Source organism: Tiliqua scincoides, chromosome 3 (genome assembly GCF_035046505.1).
Source record: "Tiliqua scincoides isolate rTilSci1 chromosome 3, rTilSci1.hap2, whole genome shotgun sequence".
NCBI lineage: Eukaryota > Metazoa > Chordata > Lepidosauria > Squamata > Scincidae > Tiliqua > Tiliqua scincoides.
This window is the reverse complement of record NC_089823.1, coordinates 183131540-183153589: the sequence shown is the minus strand read 5'-3', so window position 1 is coordinate 183153589 and position 22050 is coordinate 183131540. Positions and strand designations below refer to the sequence as shown.

The window sequence follows — 22050 nt, the reverse complement described above, 5'->3', positions numbered from 1 at the left end:
CTGCTCATGTATTATTATTATTATTATTATTATTATTATTATTATTATTATTATTATTAACAACAGTATTTATATACCGCTTCCCAACTAAAAGTTCACAAAGCGGTTTACAGAGAAAAATCAAATAACTGATGGCTCCCTGTCCCAATAGGACTCACAATCTAAAAAGATGCAAAAGAACACCAGCAGGCAGCCACTAGAAAAGACACTGCTGGGGTGAGGAGGGCCAGTTACTTTTCCCCTGCTAAAAAAAGAGGAGCACCCACTTGAAAAAGTGCCTCTTACTCAGCAGAGGAAAACTGAGATGCCTTCTCTGCATTTAGTCCTGTGAAACTTGGGTCAGATAATGCTGTATAAGAAGATGTGACATTAATATGGTGATTGTAAATATAACTGATCAGAAACAATGAACAAAAAATATATATATGTTGCTATACTAAAGTTCTGATGAGGCTGTGGAATTCCAGTTGTGAGCAAGAGAAAATAGACATCCAGTTCAGAAATTTTGGGATTCGGGGTTCTTGCGTGTCTGTATTTAAGCATGTTTTTCCCACCTTCTTCCCCAGGGTCTCTTATCCAGTCTTGTGAATTTGACTAGCCTAACTCTGGCAAGGAACTATTTCCAGTCATATCCAGTGGGTGGCCCCTCCCAGTTCTCTACCATCTATGCTCTCAACATGGAACACAACCGCATCAATAAAATCCCCTTTGGGATTTTCTCTCGAGCAAAAGTGTTGAGTAAGCTGAACATGAAGGTGAGGCATTGTTATCTTTCCTGTTTTTGCCAATGGTAAACATTTATTTAAATAAAATGCAATCAAATAGACACTGATACCATATGTATCCGTATTCCTTGTGCTTTAGATCAGATGTGAATAATTTAAATTGTTTGGAGCAACAACCATGTTTTTCTGATATAGATTTAACTTGAACATTTACTACTAGAAGCAGTAAGAGGGACTTGGCCTTTATCTTTTGTCTTTCATTGCTGCTGTAGAACATGCAAGAGACAGTTTCACTCTTCTACATGATTAGCGTTTCAAACTGACTGAGCCTGAATGGTGGCATCATGGTTTTTTATTTGTGCAGTTTTTATATTTAAAGTACATTCATCCCTTCATTCCTTTTCCTTATGAAAAACAAATACATTGGTTCCCACAGGCTGGTATATAGGCTAGTGCCATGAAATACCTTGACCTTCTTTTAATTTCAAGAAGGATTTTGAACTATGGTAATCTGAAAAATGGAAGGCCTTGCTTTGCTGTAGTTCAGATGGTGAAAGATTTTAGATAACTTTGATCCTGGTGGGCTAGATTATGTAACTTTGGTCTTTGGAACATTTGCAATATATATAAAATATTGCAGGTGCAGATCAGTAACTATGGCTTCCTTTTAATTTCCATAAAGGTATAATATTTAGACTGCATGCACTGCAGGACAGTATTAACTGACTCAAAACAACATTTTATTGTTGCTTTGTTTGGAGCTTAGCTGAATTCCTTTGCAGCATATTACTGCTTTCATTTGGTGGTGGCCCAAATCAGAAGAGCTAGATTTCTTCAGCTATGATAAATGCTGCTGTTTGTAATACAGGTTTATGAGTCCTTGGTTAGAGAGAACTGGTTCTTCTATAAAGATGAGTAGTATCTCAGGTTAACATGAATACTAGTCACAGCCTGCTTGTTGAATTTATAGTTTCTAATTAGGTCACACATGCTTGAAACACCATGCAGTTTGGATTTGATTACATATACAGTATTTTACTACAAGCACTGTATAGTTAACAGAAAACTAGATCTAGCATACACATTGTTCATTCTCTTACTATTCCCTAGTTATAATTCTTGAAATAAACTATACTGAATAAAAAATTCTTTGGCTTTTATTGTTAAACCTTCCCAGTAGCACTTGGAGTGCCCTACTAGCAGTAGCATCTTAAGTTTACAAGTTGCATGAACAGTTTTGCTTTATAGGATAATTGTTTGATTGTGCATGTGTGTGTTAGTGGGACATGTAGGCTTTTGTGCTGGTGAAAAGAAATCTGTGCCCTTTAGAAATAAGCCTGAGAAAAAGAAACTCCAATATTAGCAGGGCATTATTATGTTGGGAAGAACAGCATTGTGTTTCCTGATGGGTGTGTGACAGCATATGTATGGTGGCGGATAACTACTTAACTTTTTACATACTAACCCCAGTTCCCTGGCCAAGCAGGCATGAGTGGAAGAGGGTTGTCTGCACTGGTGTCACAGGATCTGTCCACAAGGTATCTACTGCTGTACATAATCTAGATTACGCACATCATTCACAAGCAGGAAATTGGGGTGGGGGGGCACGCACTGCAGTATAGTCTTAAGGATAAAAGTGTACGGTCCAGAATTTATCTGATGTTAATTGGAATCAGATGAGTTATGGAAAAAATCTGATTCAGAATGCAGTAAAAATCTAAACAGGAACATGAATGATTATTAAATGTACTGTTTTCAGCCTCACTCCTGAGCCTTATTTGTGTTAAAATGTAGGACAATCAGCTGACCTCCCTTCCCCTGGACTTTGGAACATGGACAAGCATGGTAGAACTCAATTTAGCTACAAATCAGCTCAACAAGGTTCCTGAAGACGTTTCTGGGCTTGTTTCTCTAGAGGTGAGTAGAATGTACTAGGAAGAGAAACCGAGCTAAATTCTTTCAAAACGGTTTGTCCAGTGCTTGTTGTACCAGAGAATTAATAGAAGTGGTAAGTGTATACTGAAATGGTAAATAGCCTATCTTTTGGGATGAGTTTTGGACCATTATGGGTTTTTGTATTAATCTAGAACAGGGGTGTCCAAACTTTTTGGCAGGAGGCCCACATCATCTCTCTGACACAGTGTTGGCGGGGGAAAAATTAATTCACATTTCCAATTAGAATAAATTTACATAAATTTACATACATGAATATACAGTATTAGAGGTGGAACTTATATGAATGAATGAAGGTCTTGAAATAGCTCAAGGCCTATAAAAGTCCTAGCACAAAGCAAGGCCAGCCTTTCCTTTGCTGATGCTGCTGCATCACAAATGTGAAACAGCAAGCAGTGAGGGGAACCCTCATCCCACAGCTCACAAGAGAGGTCGAACAATTGCCCTCATGCTGTGACAGCACTTGCTTCGGGCAAACATGGGCTCCAGCAAGTCTCTGGGAGCACAGAGTCTCAGTGGAGACTGGGGGCTCCCCATGGGTCAGATTGGGAGTCCCCAAGGGCTGCAAGTGGCCTCCAGGCTGAGGTTTGGGCACCCCCAATCTAGATCATTGTTACCATGTTAGTTCCACTTTTTTGGCTTTATGCAAGCAGCCCCCTCAAAGCAGAGGAAAATGTGTCTATGAGACCATCTCATTGTTTCCTGCTATTTACTGCATGATTGTAGTCTGTGTTATACAGGGATTTTTCACCCAGCAATGTAATATGCCTTTTACATAAAAGAGGTTGCAGCCATTTAGAAAACCTGTGCATATGTTGAGCAGGAGGGTGGTGTGGGGCCTTGAATCTGTGTATCTTGTTGTACAAACTACGCTTTCATTATGTGGTGATACCCAGGTAAGTTCATTTTGGGGAAAGAGTTTTCCTTGTGGAGAGAGTCCATGTGGATGTTTTATAGTCTGTAAGCTTTGGATTTCCGGCTCTACATGTCAAGAGTAGAATTATTTTGGAGACCCCATAAATTGAAGATCTGGCTGTATGGAATAGAATATGGTATATGCAGGATTAGAAGATGGTATATGCAACAGAGACGAGTATGGAAAAGATGCACAAAAAAACTCTTCTGGAATTTTCATGCAATTGTATTGCATTTTTAATGCAAAAGTTTTCTGATAAACTGTTTATTTCTCTAGTATGCCTTTACTGTAAATGGTTTCTATTGTTGTCTAATGTAAATTTGATAAACTATTTTGCATACATTTTCCCTGCAAAATGTACCTAACTGTCTTATTGAATTAAATATCTGCTGACAAGAATATGAACATTTTTCAGAGATCACTAACTGAATATAATAATATCAAGTTGATAGTACTGTGTTTTCTTTTTCACACCTGACCAACAAAGGTCATTTTGACTGCTTTAATCATAATGAATGTTTTTATAACACTTCAGTTATTATTTGAAGTAACAACAACCCTGTAAAGTCAGTGTTTTTCCATGTTGTGGCTGGGGATCTGAGACTAAGGAGGAGTGGCTCGCTTAAGACCTAGTGAACTTATGGCAGAGCTGAAATTTGAACTAGGAAAGTTCTGATTTGCAACTCGGGTCTCTTAGCCACTGATCGCAATAGCTCTGTAATACCCAATGAGTGAAACTGGGATTGCATTTAAAGTTTGATGCTCTAGTCTGTGGCTTTTTTTCACTGAAGAATACTTAGTTTTGTTTTATGCTTACAAATAGCTGCTGTTTCATTAAATGTCCTGCATGCATTTTTCTTTAGGTTCTCATTTTGTCAAACAACCTGTTAAGAAACCTTCCATATGGCATTGGAAACTTGAGGAAACTAAGAGAGTTGGATCTAGAAGAGAACAAGCTGGAATCCTTGCCTCAGGAAATAGCATACCTTAGAGATCTACAGGTGAAATAATCCTGTGCAGAGTCATGTTTCTTGGCAAAAAAAATAATGCTGGGTGGCGCCCACTGTTTCCTTATTCCAGAAGAAGAGTCTTTGCTTTGGAGCAGGGGTATCCAAAGTTTTTGGCAGGAGGGCCACATAGAGATGACACTGTTGGGGGCTAGGGAAAAAAAAGAATTAATTTACATTTAAAATTTGAATAAATTTACATAGGTTTACATGAACTAATCTATTAAAGATGAACTTATATGAATGAATAAAGGTCTTGCAATTGCTCAAGGCCTATAAAAGGCCTTGCACAAAGCAAGGCTGGCCTTTCCTTTGCTGCTGCTACTGCATCACAGAGGTGAAACAACAAGAAGTGGAGGGAGGCCTCATCCACAGCTGACGTGAGAGGTCAGACAGTTGCCCTCATGCTGAGAGCAGCTGTGTCAGGCCAGTGTGGGCTCCAACAAATCTCTGGAGGGCCAGAGGCTCATTGGAGACTGGGGGCTCCTTGAGGGCCGCATGTGGCCCCAGGGCCGGGGTTTGGGCACCCCTGCTCTGGAGGAATAAAACTGGATACTACTCTCTAGCACTGAATAAAAGGTTATTGAGAGGCGTAACTCTTTATGTGCATGATATTATGTATCATTACTTATACATTATTATGTATATTATGCAGGAAAATGAGCTTAGAAAGGTACCAAGGATTATCAACATACCTTAAGAAAGATATTATACAACTGAAAAAGTTGCAAAAGAGGATCATAAATATAATCAGAGAGCTGGAGCACCTTCTTATGATGAAATTCCACATTGTTTGGGGCTTTTTATCTTTTGTGGGGGAGAGATGTGATTGAGACTTATACACATGATGTGGAGAGGGTGGTAAATTTTATTTCTCTCACTGTCACAGGACATACTTTATAGAATTTGTTGCTATAGAATGTGGTGGAAGACAGTAATTTTGAAGGCTTTAAAAGGGGATTGAACAGATTCATGGAATTTGGGTATACCAATCGTTATTAGTCACTTCAGTTACATACTGTGCCTGAGTTTGGTGGTAGTCTGCATACGACTGCCAGTTTCAGGGAGGGAAAAGGTATGCCTTTTTCTCTTGTTTGTAGGCTTTTGGGAGACTGCTGGTGGGCCATTGTGGGGGAAAAAGAAATTGGGCTACATGGGCATTTGATCTGACCCAGCAGAGCTTTTATTATACAGTGGGCCCTCGGTATCTGCAGGGGATTCATTCCAAGACCCTGCGGATACTGAAACCCATGGATAATGAAACCTGCAAGTCTGTGCTCCCATCACCTTTGGAGAATGTTCTGAAGGTGGTATTAACTTGCTGTTTAAATACACTCTGTTCATCCACTAGAGATTGATCCTAACAAACAATCAGTTGAGTACCCTTCCTAGAGGAATTGGCCACCTCATCAATCTGACACATCTTGGACTGGGAGAGAATTTTCTTACGCAACTTCCTGAGGAAATTGGTAAGATGAAATTAGTGTTTTTCCCATAGATAAATGATATTGCATTGTTTCAGCAGGCACTGAGAGACTGGAAATATATTCTGAGTATGTTGATGCTGATCAGCTTTGCAGTGCAATGTAAACTGACATTCTGATTGCATTTTGCTTACTGGATCATTCCAGGGAGGAAAAACTAGGTGGATAACTCATTCCATCGTATCTTTAGTACACGCATATTCTCATAGAAACTCTTCAAACAACTGTCAGATGAGCACCAAAAGTTTTGTGATACTTAGCCCCAGAGTATTTGGTGCACTGTGGATACTGTCAGGGTTCATAGATTGTGGGTGAAAAGTGTGGCTTCTGGCATTTGGAAGACACAGAATGGCAATTTAGGCAGCCTTTTCTAGAGGTTCTCTTCAGAATTCATTTGACATAATGAAATCTCTTGAAGTAGGATATTGGATTAGGACGTTGTTAAAGGAAAGAAATAGGGCATTTTTATAACTTGCAGTGGTCTTGAGTTATGAGGAAAGGTCAGTTGTGTGGTCTTCTGCAGATTTCATTCTGTTTGATTTTTTTTTGGGGGGGGGGGTATGCCAGTAACAGAAAACTACTGTAGCTGTAGAATATGAGGACAGGGGTTGACAGAGGGGTTGCCGTGTTTTCATAATGGACAGTAGAACAAGTTATAATTCTCTCAGTAAAACCTTCTTTCTGAGTAGTAAGGGACAGGTTTCTTTCAAGGACATGTTTATTTTTAATATTAATTATGTTTAACTATTACCTTTTACATAGGTACACTGGAGAACCTGGAAGAACTTTATCTGAATGACAACCCCCACCTGAACAGCCTTCCTTTTGAACTGGCTCTCTGCAGTAAACTGTCTATAATGAGCATTGAGAACTGCCCTCTCAGCACTCTTCCGGCTCAGATTGTTGCAGGGGGACCTTCTTTTATCATCCAGTTCCTCAAGATGCAGGGACCATATCGTGCCATGATCTGATGGATATCTGCCCTCATGTTGTACAAACTATAAATGGCATTGAGTATTTCATTGTGTATATAATATCTAGGCTACATGGTGCCAGGTTTGAGTATAAATTGGGTTGTCCCATACACTGTACAAAATGCAGAGAGCATTATTGGTATCGTGTATGTATGTGTGTGTTTGTGTGTGTGTATATATAATATAATATATAGACTGTATATTATATTATATATAGAACATAAATAATATAAAACAGGCAAATTTAAGACCACATCTATGTGTTTCTGCTAATAGAGGAAGCATAGCCATTTAGATTTTTTTCTTTGTAAAATGCTTGTCTAAGTTTTCTTTGCTCAATTTGATGGATGTCTGGGTAATTTGGAGATACCAGTTCATTAAAAACAATTGCCACCAAATTGCTAATCAATTTAAGGGACAACATGGATAGATCTCCCCCCCATACCATGAGAAAAAAACAAGTAACTTCGTAACACGAATTTTTATCATTCCCCTCTGCGCACATTCTTTGTGACAAGAACCTTTTGGAATAATTTGTCCACTAGCGGGGAAATCCTTTAACTTATTTTAAGATTTGAGAAAAAAGGTGTTGTATGTTGTTTACAGTCAGAGTAAATCACTGGATTTTTTTGTTTTTGATTTGCTCTGTTTTAATCATATCTAGAATTTATGTGCTTTTGCTGAAGGCTTTTTATGGACTGAATTATATTAAAACAAAAACATAAGCAACTGATACAGGAAAAGATAAATCCAACGAAAGCTTGAATTAATTTTAAATCTTGCTTCCTTGAGTTGTCAGTTGTAGGCATATCATATTTGAACCAGGTCTTTTATGGTTGGTCTCATTTAGTACACCACATTTTCTGATTAGAAATAGATAGATTTGTTGAAAAACTGCATGTTCTGAAATATGTTGTTAAAACACAACAGGCAATTGTAAGGGTTTCTCCTGGTCCTTGTATAATTAATGAATGTGTCTTTCTTTGAAACACTGCAGTATATGTAAGATTTACGGTTGGTTAACAATGTTACTCTGGTTTTATATCTTGACTTTCCTTGTACATCTTTCCATTATTATGGAACATCCACATCCAAGCACAATATCTTCATGCTGTGCTGTTTTGCTGCTGAACTAAATGCACTTTTCCCCATAGCTGGGACACTTGCTTCAAAGTAATCAGTTCAGTACCATGATTTATTCTCTCTTAACCTCATCCTATCAATCTCGGTATTAGTCTGGTCTGTTAAAAAGAACCAACTTTTCATTTGTACTTAGAATTTGATTGCTCTGGAGAGAAAAACAGCAAAGTGGTTCACATGCTGGTTTTACTATCATTTTTGTGGCTGTTTGAAGGGCTAATATGATGCTGTGGTGAAATACACGTGCTACTACACTTGCAGTGTCATTTCAAGTTTGATTTGGGGGGGGGGCTCATATAGCAGTTACATTCCAGATATTTTTGTTTTCCATGTCCATTCACTATTGTGGGTTTGCTTCTGGGCTTATTGGCATTTAGAGAGTGTTCTCTCTTTGAAAAACGATAGATCATAGATGGCCAAGGAATTTTTTTCCACTTGTTGAGTTTGTAGTTTATTTCTAACTTAAAGATCTATTTCATGTACACAGTTCAAAGATTAGTTAGGCATGAGTGTCATGTTGAAATCAGTAGAATTGAAGCTCCTAGTTATGTGCTTAAGGCTGCAGTCCTTGAAATATTTCTTGGGAATCAATTTCAATCAAATTCAGTGGGACATGCTTGTGATCAGGATGCAAATTTCATTTATTTCAGTGCGACTTGCGTGTTCCTGATTTTCTTTGAAGTTGGGCCGAGCTTTACTGCCTTGGTCTGTTTTCTCTGATGTGAATTCTAGCTTGCAACCTGTCAGGGTTAGTTTTTTTCACATGCAAGGGAAAATTTCCTTTAAAAAAAAAAAGGCATGTAGAGATATAAAACCTTAAAGGGCTTAAACTGGTAGTGAAAACTACTCTATATGTCACTGGATTTACAAAAATATTTTTGGTTCTGCCACTTTTTTGAAGACATTCACTAACAGATATTTCACTTTACATTTTTGTTTTTAGAAATGTATAGCTTCAGCAATGTGCAAGCCTACCCATCTGACATTAAGGTGTTAAAATATAGATTCCTGTAGTGGTGGTGAAAAAGATAGAGCCTGCTTGTATGCTGAAGCTGTAAACATTGGTTCCATTGGTTCAGTATGGGAAAACCATTTTGTATTCACAAAACTTGTTAAAATGAGAGATATGTGTCTTTATATGCTGCCCACATGCACTTTTATTTTAGAGTTGGGATACCTTTTGCAATTCAGTTGTCTCTGTTGCTTTAAAATCAGACTTATAGTTATGTACTGAAAATTGTTCCAAGCAGAATTGGAAGAAGATCTTTGGAAGCTTTTATAACATTGAAGTAGGATGTGAAGTTGGATAGTATGTTTCTAGTTGGTTGGTTTCTTCTGCCACCTTGGAATCATGGGTAGAAGAAGTTGGGCTGCATTTATAGGACTGAGAGTTTTGTCTGTAAATATACTAATAAGATTGTTCATCTTGCCAAGGATTATATGACTGACACTGTTTCTCTCCCTCTCTCCAGTAAATTGCCTGCATGTTAGAAACTGGTTTTTATTCATTCATACACTCTTTATAAAAATAAGAGACTGGGTTTTTGTTAAACCAGTGAAACAGTTATACTTTAGGATTAAACAGATGTCAAAAATACATTCTTGAATTAAGCATTGAATGTGCAATAAGGAATGTTCCCAAATTTGAATTAACCTTTTGTCTGATTATTGGTGCAGAATGCAAGGCGGGGGGTAGATGAGAGTAAATAAATTATGGGCTAAAAAGAATTCACAAAATATTTTCACAAAATGCATATAATAGTCACTTGAATTTCAAAACTAAAAGTTAATGATGATTCACAGTTATGGCATATCTTTACTTCCTTCAGCAAGAATATGGATTTTAACCAATTGAGGACCTACCATTAGGTCTGATGGGGCAAATGCCGCAGGTGCGAGCCTCTACGACCTCATGGGAGCCTCTCTGAGACTCCAGACGGGGTAAGAAACTGTGCTTCCGATTTCCTGGAAGCACAGTTTATATCGGGGTACCCAAATCCCAGCCCGGGGGCCACTTGTGGCCCTCGGGGACTCCCAATCCGGCCCATGGGGAGCCCCTAGTCTCCAATGAGACTCTGGCCTCCCAGAGACTTGCTGAAGCCCATGTTTGCCTGGCACAAGTGCTCTCAGCGTGAGGGTGACTGTTCAACCTCTCGCATGAGCTGTGGGATGAGAGCTTCCTCCACTACTCACTGTTTCACATTTGTGATGCTGCAGTGGCAACGAAGGAAAGGCCGGTCTTGCTTTGCGAAAGGCCTTTTATAGGCCTTGAGCTATTTCAAGACCTTCATTCATTCATTCATTCATTCATTCATATAAGTTCCATCTCTAATATGTTCATGTATGTAAATTTATGTAAATTTTTTCAAATTTGGAATGTAAATTAAATTTTTTTCTGGCCCCCGATGCAGTGTCAGAGAAATGATGTGGCCCTCTTGCCAAAAAGTTTGGATATCCCTGGTTTATGGCATCTGGGAACCTCAGAGAAGCTTCCCCAACGCAGACTCGGGTCGTACGAGGCACCATGAGCCTCAGATGAGGGGGGTCAGTTTTTCACGCTGGGGAGCGGCAACAGCCCATGGGTGGACGCCCTTGCGGACCTTTGCCCCGGTTGCAGGACTGGGGACATCCACCACTGATTTTAACCAGGTAGTAATGTAGGATTTGTAAACTGGGGTTTAAGAACTAAACCTGTGGTGCCATTCACAAATTCTAGGTTATACAATATACAATATTGTCAAGATAATTGAAGATATATCTAGATCAGTGGTAAAAGTTCACAGACTTTTAGCGCTAGAATCCACTTTTTAGAATGAGAATCTGTCAGGACCCACCAGAAGTGATGTCTTAACCGGAAGTGACATCATCAAGCAGTGACAAGAAGTGACATCATCAAGCAAAATTTTTAACAATCCTACCTACATTTGCCCAGGAGTAAGTCCCATTGGGAATATCTTTTTGAAAAGCTCTTTGGTTATCCCTTGCTTTTGTATTCTGTACATTGCCTCTTCTAATTTAGTTCTGACATTTTGTGACACTTCAAAATTTGTGACAATCTTTTCAAGACTGTTTTTAAGAGTTTTGGTGAAAGTCAATGCTTTCATGGTTTACTATAGAAACTTTCGCAAGTCTATTTAGACCACTCTTACTGGACTACGTCTAATGGAATCACAAATAGATATTTTCCCTCACAAGGACCCAACTCCCACCTCCTTTTCTCTATCTTGGAAACCACCTTGGTCCTGGTTCAGCAGCTGCTCTCGATGCTGCTGCTATTGTCACTGTCCTGCAGTTGCTGTAGAACACAGCTGTGCTGTACAATGGGCTTATGTCTAGCAGTGATGGTGCCTGTATGACTTAATTATAAGCCAGTATAGCCTTTTATGTGCTTTGGTGGGGCAGCCCTATAGCACCTATTAGAACAGCAGGATTTTCATAGCAATTGGACAGAGATGGTTCAGATGCTGCTTTAGTTGCAATAGCACAAGCATCCTTCTGCACCACTGAAGTAGCCCTTTGGATTGGGCTGTAAGGCAGGATTTAGCCATTTCTACTACAGTTAGGGGAAATAAGAATCCAACTTGCACATTTTAAGAATTGTTTTATAGTATTGGAAGTTGAAGGATGGGCAGCCCAATCCTGAACTGCCTGTTTTGCGGAGCTGCAGTGGCGCTGAAAACGGCTGCCACTGCATCCTGTGTGCTCAGTGGGCAGCACCAGAGGCTCCTTGGGAGAAGGGGACTTTTGTCCTCTTCCCCCGGGTAAGGCGAATGGCACTGCAATGGGGTTACTTGAGTCTACGGCGACCCAAGGGTTGTAAAATTAAGAACCTCTGTGTTGGGCAGGTGGCCTGACATGGAGGCTCAGGATCTGGGCAAATCTCCATTGGTCCTGTCTCCTTCCTCCCAGCCTCCTCCCATGTCCCACCTACCTCTCCGCTGCCCGATGGTCCACATTACTGTTGAGCGGCAGAGCGGCAGTGCTCTACCAGCACTAGCCCAGCACTGACCAGCACTGAGCTAGCACTGGCACTCCACCGGTGCTGAGGGCTGCAAACGTGCCTTATGGCGCATTTGTGACAGTGCATGCCAGCAGTGAGCCCTCTATCAACTCTAACTTCTTTTGAAGCAAATTTAAAGATCCATTGTAAGTAGCATCCATGAAATGTTAATGGCGATTAAAGAATGATACTCCAGGTGGGGGCAAATAGAAGAGAAAGAATTGGCCTTTGCCCAACTTCCTTGAGGTATACTTTTAAACTTGTTTTGGAAAAACCAGTTTTCTAGCGTTTCCTTTGTTTCAGATTTTATTTACAGTATTCATCTTTGAAAATATTTAGACTGGCAAAGGAACCTAGTTCACTCAGGTTGTTTTACAAATGAGTGTAAGAAAAAAGATAGCTACTTACAAATGAAAATATAGGCAAATTTCAAAGTAGCACCTTTGTCTGGGATAGTTTTTGAAATTGGGAATTGGAATGGTTTTTTAAATTCTTAACATATCAAAAGAGAAAAATCCCTTACTGATTATTCAAGAACCTGAATGCAACAGAGCATTGTGTAGTCAATATTGCACTTCCATTGTATCTTTAATCAGCATGTCAGAACTTGCTTTTAATTAGGTATATACTTGGCAGTAATTTGCACAACACACCAACTTTTTAAAAGGCATAGGTAGGACAATAACTAATGGTAATATCTGCAAAAGAACATCTGATGGCTTTTTTTTATTCTAAAAAGAACTGAAGATTCTGTTTATTTTGATGTTTAGGTCTTAAGCAGGACAGTCCAGGATTCTGCCTGTTAAATACAAGACCACACTAATTTGTGATTGAAAATGAAAGCTTGTAAACGATCTACAAAAATGTACTTTCTGAATTATTGTAATGTTGATTGTTATGTCTATAAAAGATTGCCTTGCTTTTTTATAAGTCATTCTGTATCAATGTATTCATTATAAATAGTATATTTGTAAAGGAACTGTCGCTGAGTCTTTTGGGCATTTTCTAGTGGTAAAATCTAAATTAACTCTGGCTGTAAATCTGTGCAGTATCAAAAATGATCAAAAATTGGATTGCCATTATATATCTCTTTACTTTTCAGAAGTTCTTCCCTCTCCCCATCTCTCCAATACAGAACAAGTTTTAACGTATCTTGACTTTTATTTCTAAAGTTGCATGATAGTAACTGATCTAAAAGTAAGCAAGTTATGTAAAAATGCAGACCTTTATAAAGGATACCTTAGTTAAAATACTTTACCTTCTTTTTGTTCCAGTAAACTTAGTGTCCAAACACCTACTCCATTCGCTGGATGAAGATATTAATCTTAACTATTTTGGTGCATGTTGCATTCAGTAAGTCAGGAGGCATCACTTGGATTCTAATCAGTTTTCCTACAAAAAAGCATATGTATTTTCAAATACTTGAAGATCATGTACTGTACAAGATATTGTTATAGGTAGTTTGGGTAGAGTCCGTGTGTTTCAGAGTTTTTTTTCATGGCATCACTGTGGCTACAAACAATTCAGAATTCTTATGACAAAGTAAAATGAAAATGCTATAGAAAGAGGTACCAAAGGTCCACCGAACGGAACCATGATTTATTTTGATCAGGATCGTAAAGGCCCAGCTCACCTAAAATGAGTCATGGTTTAGGTGCACAAGTCATGGTCAACTTCGTGCTTGTGTGCTCCTCACTCTTGTGTGCAATGGGAGAAAATTAAAACCTTGTTTGTAGTTTGTTGCATCTGGAAGCAGCAAAATACTGTTGTGGCAAAACATAATTTTGTTCACAAACTAGGATATCAAACCAAGAGGGGAGAGAAGCATGGATGTCTAAGGCTTGCTACAACTTGTACTCATGAGTTTTGTTATGGTTTTAGGTTTGTGCCTGAACTAGGCCCACTATTGCTGCCAGGTTGTGGGGGCCGGGGAGTGTATGGCAAAGCCCTGAAATAGTTACTCAGCAGCAGGTGCTGGTTCTTCCCACCCTCTGCATTGGTGAATGAGAGGAGGAATCCCCTAGCCAATGGGAAAATCCCTTGGAAGGCTTGCAGTGATGCAGGAGCTTGGCACAACAGCTGTGTGAGGCAGTTACAACTGACCCATGGAACTACTGGCATCAGTACTGGAGGGTCAGCATGGCTTTTATGGACCCTCTGATAGCTGGCCTCTGACACTACCCTTGACTGAGTTGGTATGTGAACAAGTCCTTCTCTGTTAAAAGTTCTTTCAATAAAAAAACCTCCTACCTTTCTAAAAACCCAGAGCTATATCCATATTTATAAACACTTGAATGTGCTTTTGAATGACCACTTTCAAAATTAGAAGAATAATCTAATTCAGATGTTTATAACTGCTAAGGTGTAAAACCAGCCAGAGTGTGCCTGCAATTAATAGCATCATCTTTGCTGTCCTTTCTTGTGCAGTCCTAATGCAATCTTCTGACCTTGGTGGCCTCTTGCAAATCAGATCTGTCAGTTTTTTTCCATTAGGGTATAATAAGAGTAATGTAGCGCTGCTGTGAGGATTTATTAAAGCTCATCAAGGACTGGGAAGATGAGTCCTTAAAGGCAAAGGAATTATAGGAATGGAAAATAATCCTATTACGGAATTATACATCTGGGTTAAAACTATCAGTATGATAAATCGCCTACAACTGGCATTTATTTTTTCATGATTAAATTAGTGACAGATGACATCTTGTTTTCCTTTGTGCATTTCATATTGAGGACCTGAAGAATTGTATGTTCTTGCTGCTGAAGACCTGAGACTTAATTTATGGTGCACTAAGTAGTGTGGGGCTGGAGGGCTGCTTTTTTTTGTACTCATGACAGTTCAGTGTGCAAGGCAAATTGATCATCTGGTGTACTTGTCCCTGAGGGGGGACATGATTGAGACATACAAAATTATGCAGGGGATGGACAGAGTGGATAGGGAGATGCTCTTTACACTCACATAATACCAGAACCAGGGGACATCCACTAAAATTGAGTGTTGGGCAGGTTAGGACAGACAAAAGAAAATATTTCTTTACTCAGCGTGTGGTCGGTCTGTGGAACTCCTTGCCACAGGATGTGGTGATGGCGTCTAGCCTAGATGCCTTTAAAAGGGGATTGGACAAGTTTCTGGAGGAAAAATCCATTACGGGGTACAAGCCATGATGTGTATGCGCAACCTCCTGATTTTAGAAATGGGTTATGTCAGAATGCCAGATGCAAGGGAGGGCACCAGAATGAGGTCTCTTGTTATCTGGTGTGCTCCCTGGAGCATTTGGTGGGCCGCTGTGAGATACAGGAAGCTGGACTAGATGGGCCTGTGGCCTGATCCAGTGGGGCTGTTCTTATGTTCTCATGTACTTGCCAGGAGCAGAACTTGTAGCTTTGTATGTTGCTGCAAACCATCTCATTGTGGTTTGACAGATGACATTCAAAACTGTTGGTCAGCTCCAGTTAGGGTTGCTTGATGCATATAAAAATGATCTTGTGTCAGTTCTTTTGTAGGAAATCATGCATACTCTATTTGAATGTTACATTTCCTTCCACATGTTTTCAAGAGAGGGATCCCTTTGCTTGGCTTTGTACTCAGTGACATTCAGTCAATTCTCACTGTATTTCACTTTAATTATGCCTACTGATATCCAAAAGCATAATTTGGCCTTCTTGAGGCCTACCAGTGTTATGTGCATATATCCTTTATATTTGCCCTACTGGGCTTAATCATCATATATTTGTAGGCCAAATTCCATTCTAGCCTCAGGTCTATAGTGCACATTACACTTGTCATAAGAAGTCCACTGAAACCAGTTTCTCTGTGGCAAGCATTCTCTGCCCCAGATGATAATTTTTATCATCCTGTTTAGTCTTCATGTTTCTAGTCTAACCACTCATAGCTCTGAACAGGGGCATAGCGACTTACACTGTGGTAGCAGAGATTGTTATGACTAGCAGTAATGTTATAACTGAAACAAAAATGACTTACCATGTGGATGGTGGTTTCAGTGGCATCCTTTAAGGCAAAATTAACAACAGTTTTGCTCTTTATTTGGATGTCCTTAGAGGTTTAGGAACAACATCTCATCTGTAATAGGAAAAGTACAACAAACAAAGATGGTACTTGTGTGCATTTTGGGTTTTCTTCTTTTGTTCAAACAATTTGATTGCAAGTGCATGACTTTTAATTTGTTTAATGAAAAAGTGTAAGTTGCATAAAATATGCCACCCGATGGGCAGCAATAGCAAACCAGCCAGGCAGGGTTCTGTGGTATACAACAGAAAGTGACTGAAAAAGCAAGGTCTGCCACTTTGTGGTCATGTAAGACATTACAATCAAACATAGCTGGCAGGCCTTCCACTTACTTAGCCAACTGATTATATAAATCAGCTACTACACCAGAACCATGGAAACTGGTACATTTCCATCCATATACTGGTAGGCATGTTTCAGAGCTTATTTATATTGTATAAAATCCCTGGTCTGATCTAGCTGTGTAAGTTCAAACTAGCATTACACAGCAGTAGTCTGAGTGCTTTTTTTTTTTTTTTTAATGAAAAGCAGTTGCAAGAGAGGCTACTTAGAACTTCCTCTTCTGGGCATGCTTGCCTCTTTAAAATTATAGCATGTGCACACACCCACCCATACTAACTTGGAAAAGCAGCTGAGTGGTAACTGAGGAGAAAAAACGGCTGGAAATGAAAGGATTAACACACACACCCCAGGCATGGTGACCTTTGACCCCAGACTGTAACCCACATATAAAGGCCACTGGATAGCCAAGTATAAAGCATAGCAACACACAATGTTAAAGGCTGCTTGGCTTTAATAAAGAATCATTTTTGCGAGTCTGACTGAAAGAAGCTGGCTGAAGCTGGGGCTTGGAGCCTCAGCTCAGGGTGATTACACTTTGAAGTGTAGATAGCAGGTGCCAGGCAGCTACTGAAGAGGAATGAGCTCATACCTTGGCCAAGGTTAAGAGTCATTCACTGATTGTATTCACTAGCTTTGTAACTTTTATACTTTTATACTTTCAGAGCAAAAGTACATAGTAAAACAAGGTAGCCTGTAACCTGCATATAAGGGGACTTAATAATCATGCAATAGTTATATAAAATTAAGCCATAGAAACCAAAGTTGCTTGATTTTAAAAAAGTCTTAAGAGTCACTTAATAAAAGACAAAAGCCTTGGTATAGCAGAGAGGCCCCACAGCTGCTGCCTAGTGTCTATATTAACACATAGGAAAGGTATGCAGATAAGATCACACAGTACCTTTCTTTTAATGATGTTCTAAAATTTGTCAAAACAATCTGTATAATTGGGTTGATATATGTGAATGTGATCCAACACTAAGTAAATAGTATTATAGTGCAGTGCACCCTGCTAGGATTTAGAAACTTGTACTTTTCTAGGTTTTAAGGTGAAACCCCACCTGCATGTAAATCATAGCCAATCAATTGTTTTGCCCACCTGTTGCCCACCTATTTCCCATGTTTAATGCAAATTGTACCTTATCTGTAACCTATTAGGTGTTTGCCCCATCTCTGATGTAAAATTTCAGCCAATGAATTGTCTAGATTTGAAGACAAAGGGTGGCAAACTGTATAAAAGTCCAAATCTCTATTCGGGAGGTGCCCACGCTTTGAGACAAAAGTCCCGTGGGCCCATTGCTTGCAATGAAATAAAAGCCTGCAGACTATCACCCCTGAGTGCTGAGTCTCTTGAGTTGCTTTCTTTCAACCTTGCAACACCCTCCCTCTAATAAAACTTGTAGCCTCCTATGGCTATTAAAAAATGGGGGGGGGAGGCTCTCATGCATCAGCTATGTAATGCTGAGTTCTGCAATTGGTTCACATAAGTTGGTATGTTTCCCAAAATCTTGTATGTTTCTTGATTGTTACACAGGCCAACACACACATTGCGGACTTGTAAGTTAGACCTATTTTTAGGTATATTTGGGGTGCTGAATCCAAAAATGGCATTGGTTATGCCCGATTTGCTCTGGTTTGGGGGATAAACCATAGCCACCATATATGCTGTTCAAGCAGCTTCCTTGTGAGGAAGCCATTGAGTTGGCTTTCTCACAAGGAAGCAGCTTGAACCAGTATATAAGGTGTCTATGGTGTACCCCCAAAACTAGACCCAATTGGGCACAACCAATGCCATTTTTGGGTTCAGCACCCCTCTCCCCAAATATCCTAAATTGGTTCGAACATCCATGGCAACTTTTAAAAAGGTATTTTTTTTGTAGGCCTGTGTTAACAGATTGTTGAAGAAATTCAACCACATCATTAGCACTAAACAGGGTCCTGACCAGCAAAGCAGATGTGGAAGCATAGATAAAAGTATGCGATATCAGAGAATAGCCTGCTGGATATCGGCCATCAGAAAAAGATGAACTGTGAAATGTAAGAAGCTGGCCGATGATCATTGCAGTTTGCTCCAAAGAGATTGCAGTAGGCAAATGGATTGGACAGCAGGAAGTCTGAAAGCAGTGTCAGTCAAGCAGTGATGCTTTGGCTCCTTAATCATTGAGTGAGCAGATGGTGATTCCAGACTGTGCCATTTAATTATCCTCCTGTGTAGCTCGTAACTATTTTCAAGTGGACTGGCTTTTAGCATATCTCCAAGATCCATCCTGTTGGATGCCGTTCCCTCAGATGCTGCCAAGCTGCACAAACTCTATTCTTGTGCAGTTAACTTGAGACTTGAGGCTTGAGACTATCAGGAAGGCAAACTTTTCATTGTGCCTCTGCTTCTGGCCTAATGCCTGTATATTTGCATAGCCTCTGTTTTCTAGAGTCCCCTTACTTCTGTGTGATCTGATTTGACTAGTTCTCCCACAGATTGGTAGATTTGCCTGGGAAAATACTCTTGAATTGGGAGGGGGGGGGGAGAAAGAAAATATGCACATGGTTGGAACTGGCTATTTTAAATGACAGGTGCTGTGCTGACAGTGTATAGGGGGAGCCCAGTGTTTTTGCCATGCAAAAGATCAGTGGAAGGAAAGGACTATAAGACACTAGGAAATGAATGAATTTTCAGGTAGTGGCTACTTGATCCTTGAGAATCCCTATACAAATCTACAGCATATTGAACATTTGTTGGATGTTTTCCTAGTTTCCTGCCATCTGGATGGCTGCAAACTTCTTAAAGACACTGTAGAAATCTATCACTAGTCAGCACCCAATTTCCAACAGAATGCCAGCTTTAAATTATCAAATCATTATTAGTTCCAACTTATCAGGTTCCTATGATGCCTTACTGTACTCCTCCTCTGGCTCTTTCAGTGCTGATAGATTATTGGGGAGGTCACTATCTTAACTACTTGAAAAGGACACAACTCTATGTAGATGAATGTTGTGCAAATACTTGTTCAGATCTTGAATTCTCTGACTTGAAATTCTCATTTTTTTAATTGGTATTGGGTGAGGTGACTCCGACCTCACTCTCCTCCTGCTGCTTGCGCTCTCTCTCTCGGCTGAACCATAAGTCACTTCCCCTCAGAACAAGAGGTGCAATGTGGATGTCATGATCCTTGGTGATTTTCCATCTTCACCACAGGTGACAATCTTACACTGATTCTCACACCTTACTCTGAAGTATAGGCATCTCTAGCTTCCTTTGCTTTCTTGCCACACAAACCTTAGTGTTTTGTTTTTTTTAATTTTGCACTGTTTTTCTTAAATTCTGCAACCCACCTTGACAAACAAGGATCGATACATTTTTTGCATAAAAAATAAGTGATGCTCTTTGCACACAAAAAAGGCAAATGAGGGAGCAGGACGAAACATGGCCCCTCTCCCATGTTCGCCTTACCTCATGGCACTCAGTTGCAAATTGCTAAAAGCATGAGTATTCAGCCAGGTTAAGGATAGGGGTGAGTCACTTTACTTTCTGTGTAAACAGTTAACAGTCCTGTCCCCACCAGGGCTCACAGTCACTGCGACTGAAGAATTTCAGATTGTCCCTGTTGTGGGTCCTTTGGGCCTGTGGTATGAACCTTTGTAGCCTTGGTCTGTAAGTACTGCTGGTCACAGACCACTCTCCCTTGTATAACTATCCCACACCTGTTGGATTAGTAGTAAAGCAGAGAAAACTCACCTTCTTTTAATTTGCCTAGCACATTCTCCCAATTCCAATAAGACCAGTCCATGACCTTATTTTAAACTTGCTGGTCACACTAGAAACTGCCATACTTTTCGGGTGCACTTAGCACACTTACATTCTCATATTTGTGTGAGAGAGCAAAAGGTCCCCCTTCTGAAATGGTGCCTGGCAACACCCTTGAGCTCGCAATGTATGGGGCAAAGTCAAGAATTCTGTGTTCTTTAGTGGAGGTAAAAGTTCAAACGGAATTCCTTTTAAAATGGTCTTGCACGAAGCTGAGGAAACAAGTGCTTCTGTATGAAGGTTTGATCTGAGTTTAGGAATAATACAAATGATGCTGCCCTACCTAGCAGGTGGCTTCCAAGGTGTGCTAAGTAGGTTCAGTATTGAGCCTGTCTGTAGAGGCAAGAAGGAAGTTCACAATGTCTGAGTGTTGCCCATGAGCATGGCTACTTTCATGAAAGGAAAATGGCCACTGAAAGCAGGTTTGCTGCACCAGCCTAAATTAGCAGACCTGCCAAGTAGTTTGGATTGACTTTTTGAACTCTGGTGCATGAGGCAAGATGAAGGATCTTCTCTTTTTCTCAAGATGTTTAGTTGCATCTGCTACTTTCTCTTGGTTTCCAGTGACACTTAGGTCACCATATGGCAATTGCCACCTCACTACAGCTGTAATCCTGCCAGTCACTCAAATTCAACTTGCTGGAAGCTGAGTTCAGGAAGAGTTCATCTATCTCCAGTTTTAGGAAAGGGTTTGGAATTTCTTAGGTAGTTTGTGTTTCCCTTCAATCTGTCTGCTGGATCTCACTGAAGAGGGTTAAAAAAAAAAAGGCACCCTGTACAACAGCGGTTTTCACAGGTTTAGCACTTTTTAGAATGAGAATCTGTCAGTACCCACCGGAAGTGATGTCATGACCAGAGGTGACATTATCAAGCAGGAAAATTTTTAATGATCCTAGGCTGCCACTTACCCAAGAGTAAGTCCCATTTACTATAATTGTTAAAAATATATATACTTAGTAGCTTGTTAAAAGTACAGGTCTGTAACATTTCCCCAAATGCAGTCACATACCAGGGTAGCGTCAAGTCTAATCTATTAAAAATAAAACATTGAAGTGAATGGGGACCCACCTACTGGGTCCTAACCCACAGTTTGAGAAACACTGCTGTACAAGAATTATTGAGGGAGGGGGCCGTTGCTCAGTGTCAGAGCATCTGCAGAGGGTCCAAGATTAAATCCCTGGCATCTACAGGTAGGATAAAGGAAAACATTGTATCTGGAACCCTGGAGAACTACTGCCAGTCTACGTTGACAGTCCTGAGTTGGACCAATATATAAGCCGACTCTCTATGTTCCTGGGTGGGTGGGTGGGTGGGTATGGAGATATTTGTTGGTATATTGGTTATATTATTATTATTATTATTATTATTATTATTATTATTATTAACAGTATTTATATACTGCTTTTCAACTAAAAGTTCACAAAGCGGTTTACAGAAAAAATCAAATAACTGGTTATAAAGTGGTTATACAGATTATACAGTATATAGGAACGCCAGAAGCTGCCTTATGCTGGACCGAACAAATGGTCCATCTAAGTTAGTATTGTCTACACCAGCAGTTCTCAAACCCACTGGAAGTTTGAGAACCCTGGTAAGCTTTTGTGGGGGCAAGGGGATGGCAACAATTTGATCCCCAGGATTGTGCTGCTGCCAGGGACCAAGGGACTTTTTAAAAACTTACCCCTT

At 39.9% G+C, this 22050-nt stretch overlaps 1 protein-coding gene across 1 annotated transcript in view; it reads left to right on the top strand.

The window, feature by feature from the left end:
- SHOC2 (SHOC2 leucine rich repeat scaffold protein) overlaps positions 1–13345 on the top strand; it is a 65688-nt gene extending 52343 nt beyond the window's left edge. The window contains exons 5-9 of the mRNA XM_066620982.1: positions 567–755; positions 2520–2642; positions 4458–4595; positions 5953–6070; positions 6848–13345. Coding sequence (XP_066477079.1) covers positions 567–755; positions 2520–2642; positions 4458–4595; positions 5953–6070; positions 6848–7056 — 777 coding nt within the window. The 3' untranslated portion in view covers positions 7057–13345. The remainder of the gene's footprint in view (positions 1–566; positions 756–2519; positions 2643–4457; positions 4596–5952; positions 6071–6847) is intronic.
- The last annotated feature ends 8705 nt before the right edge of the window (positions 13346–22050 follow it).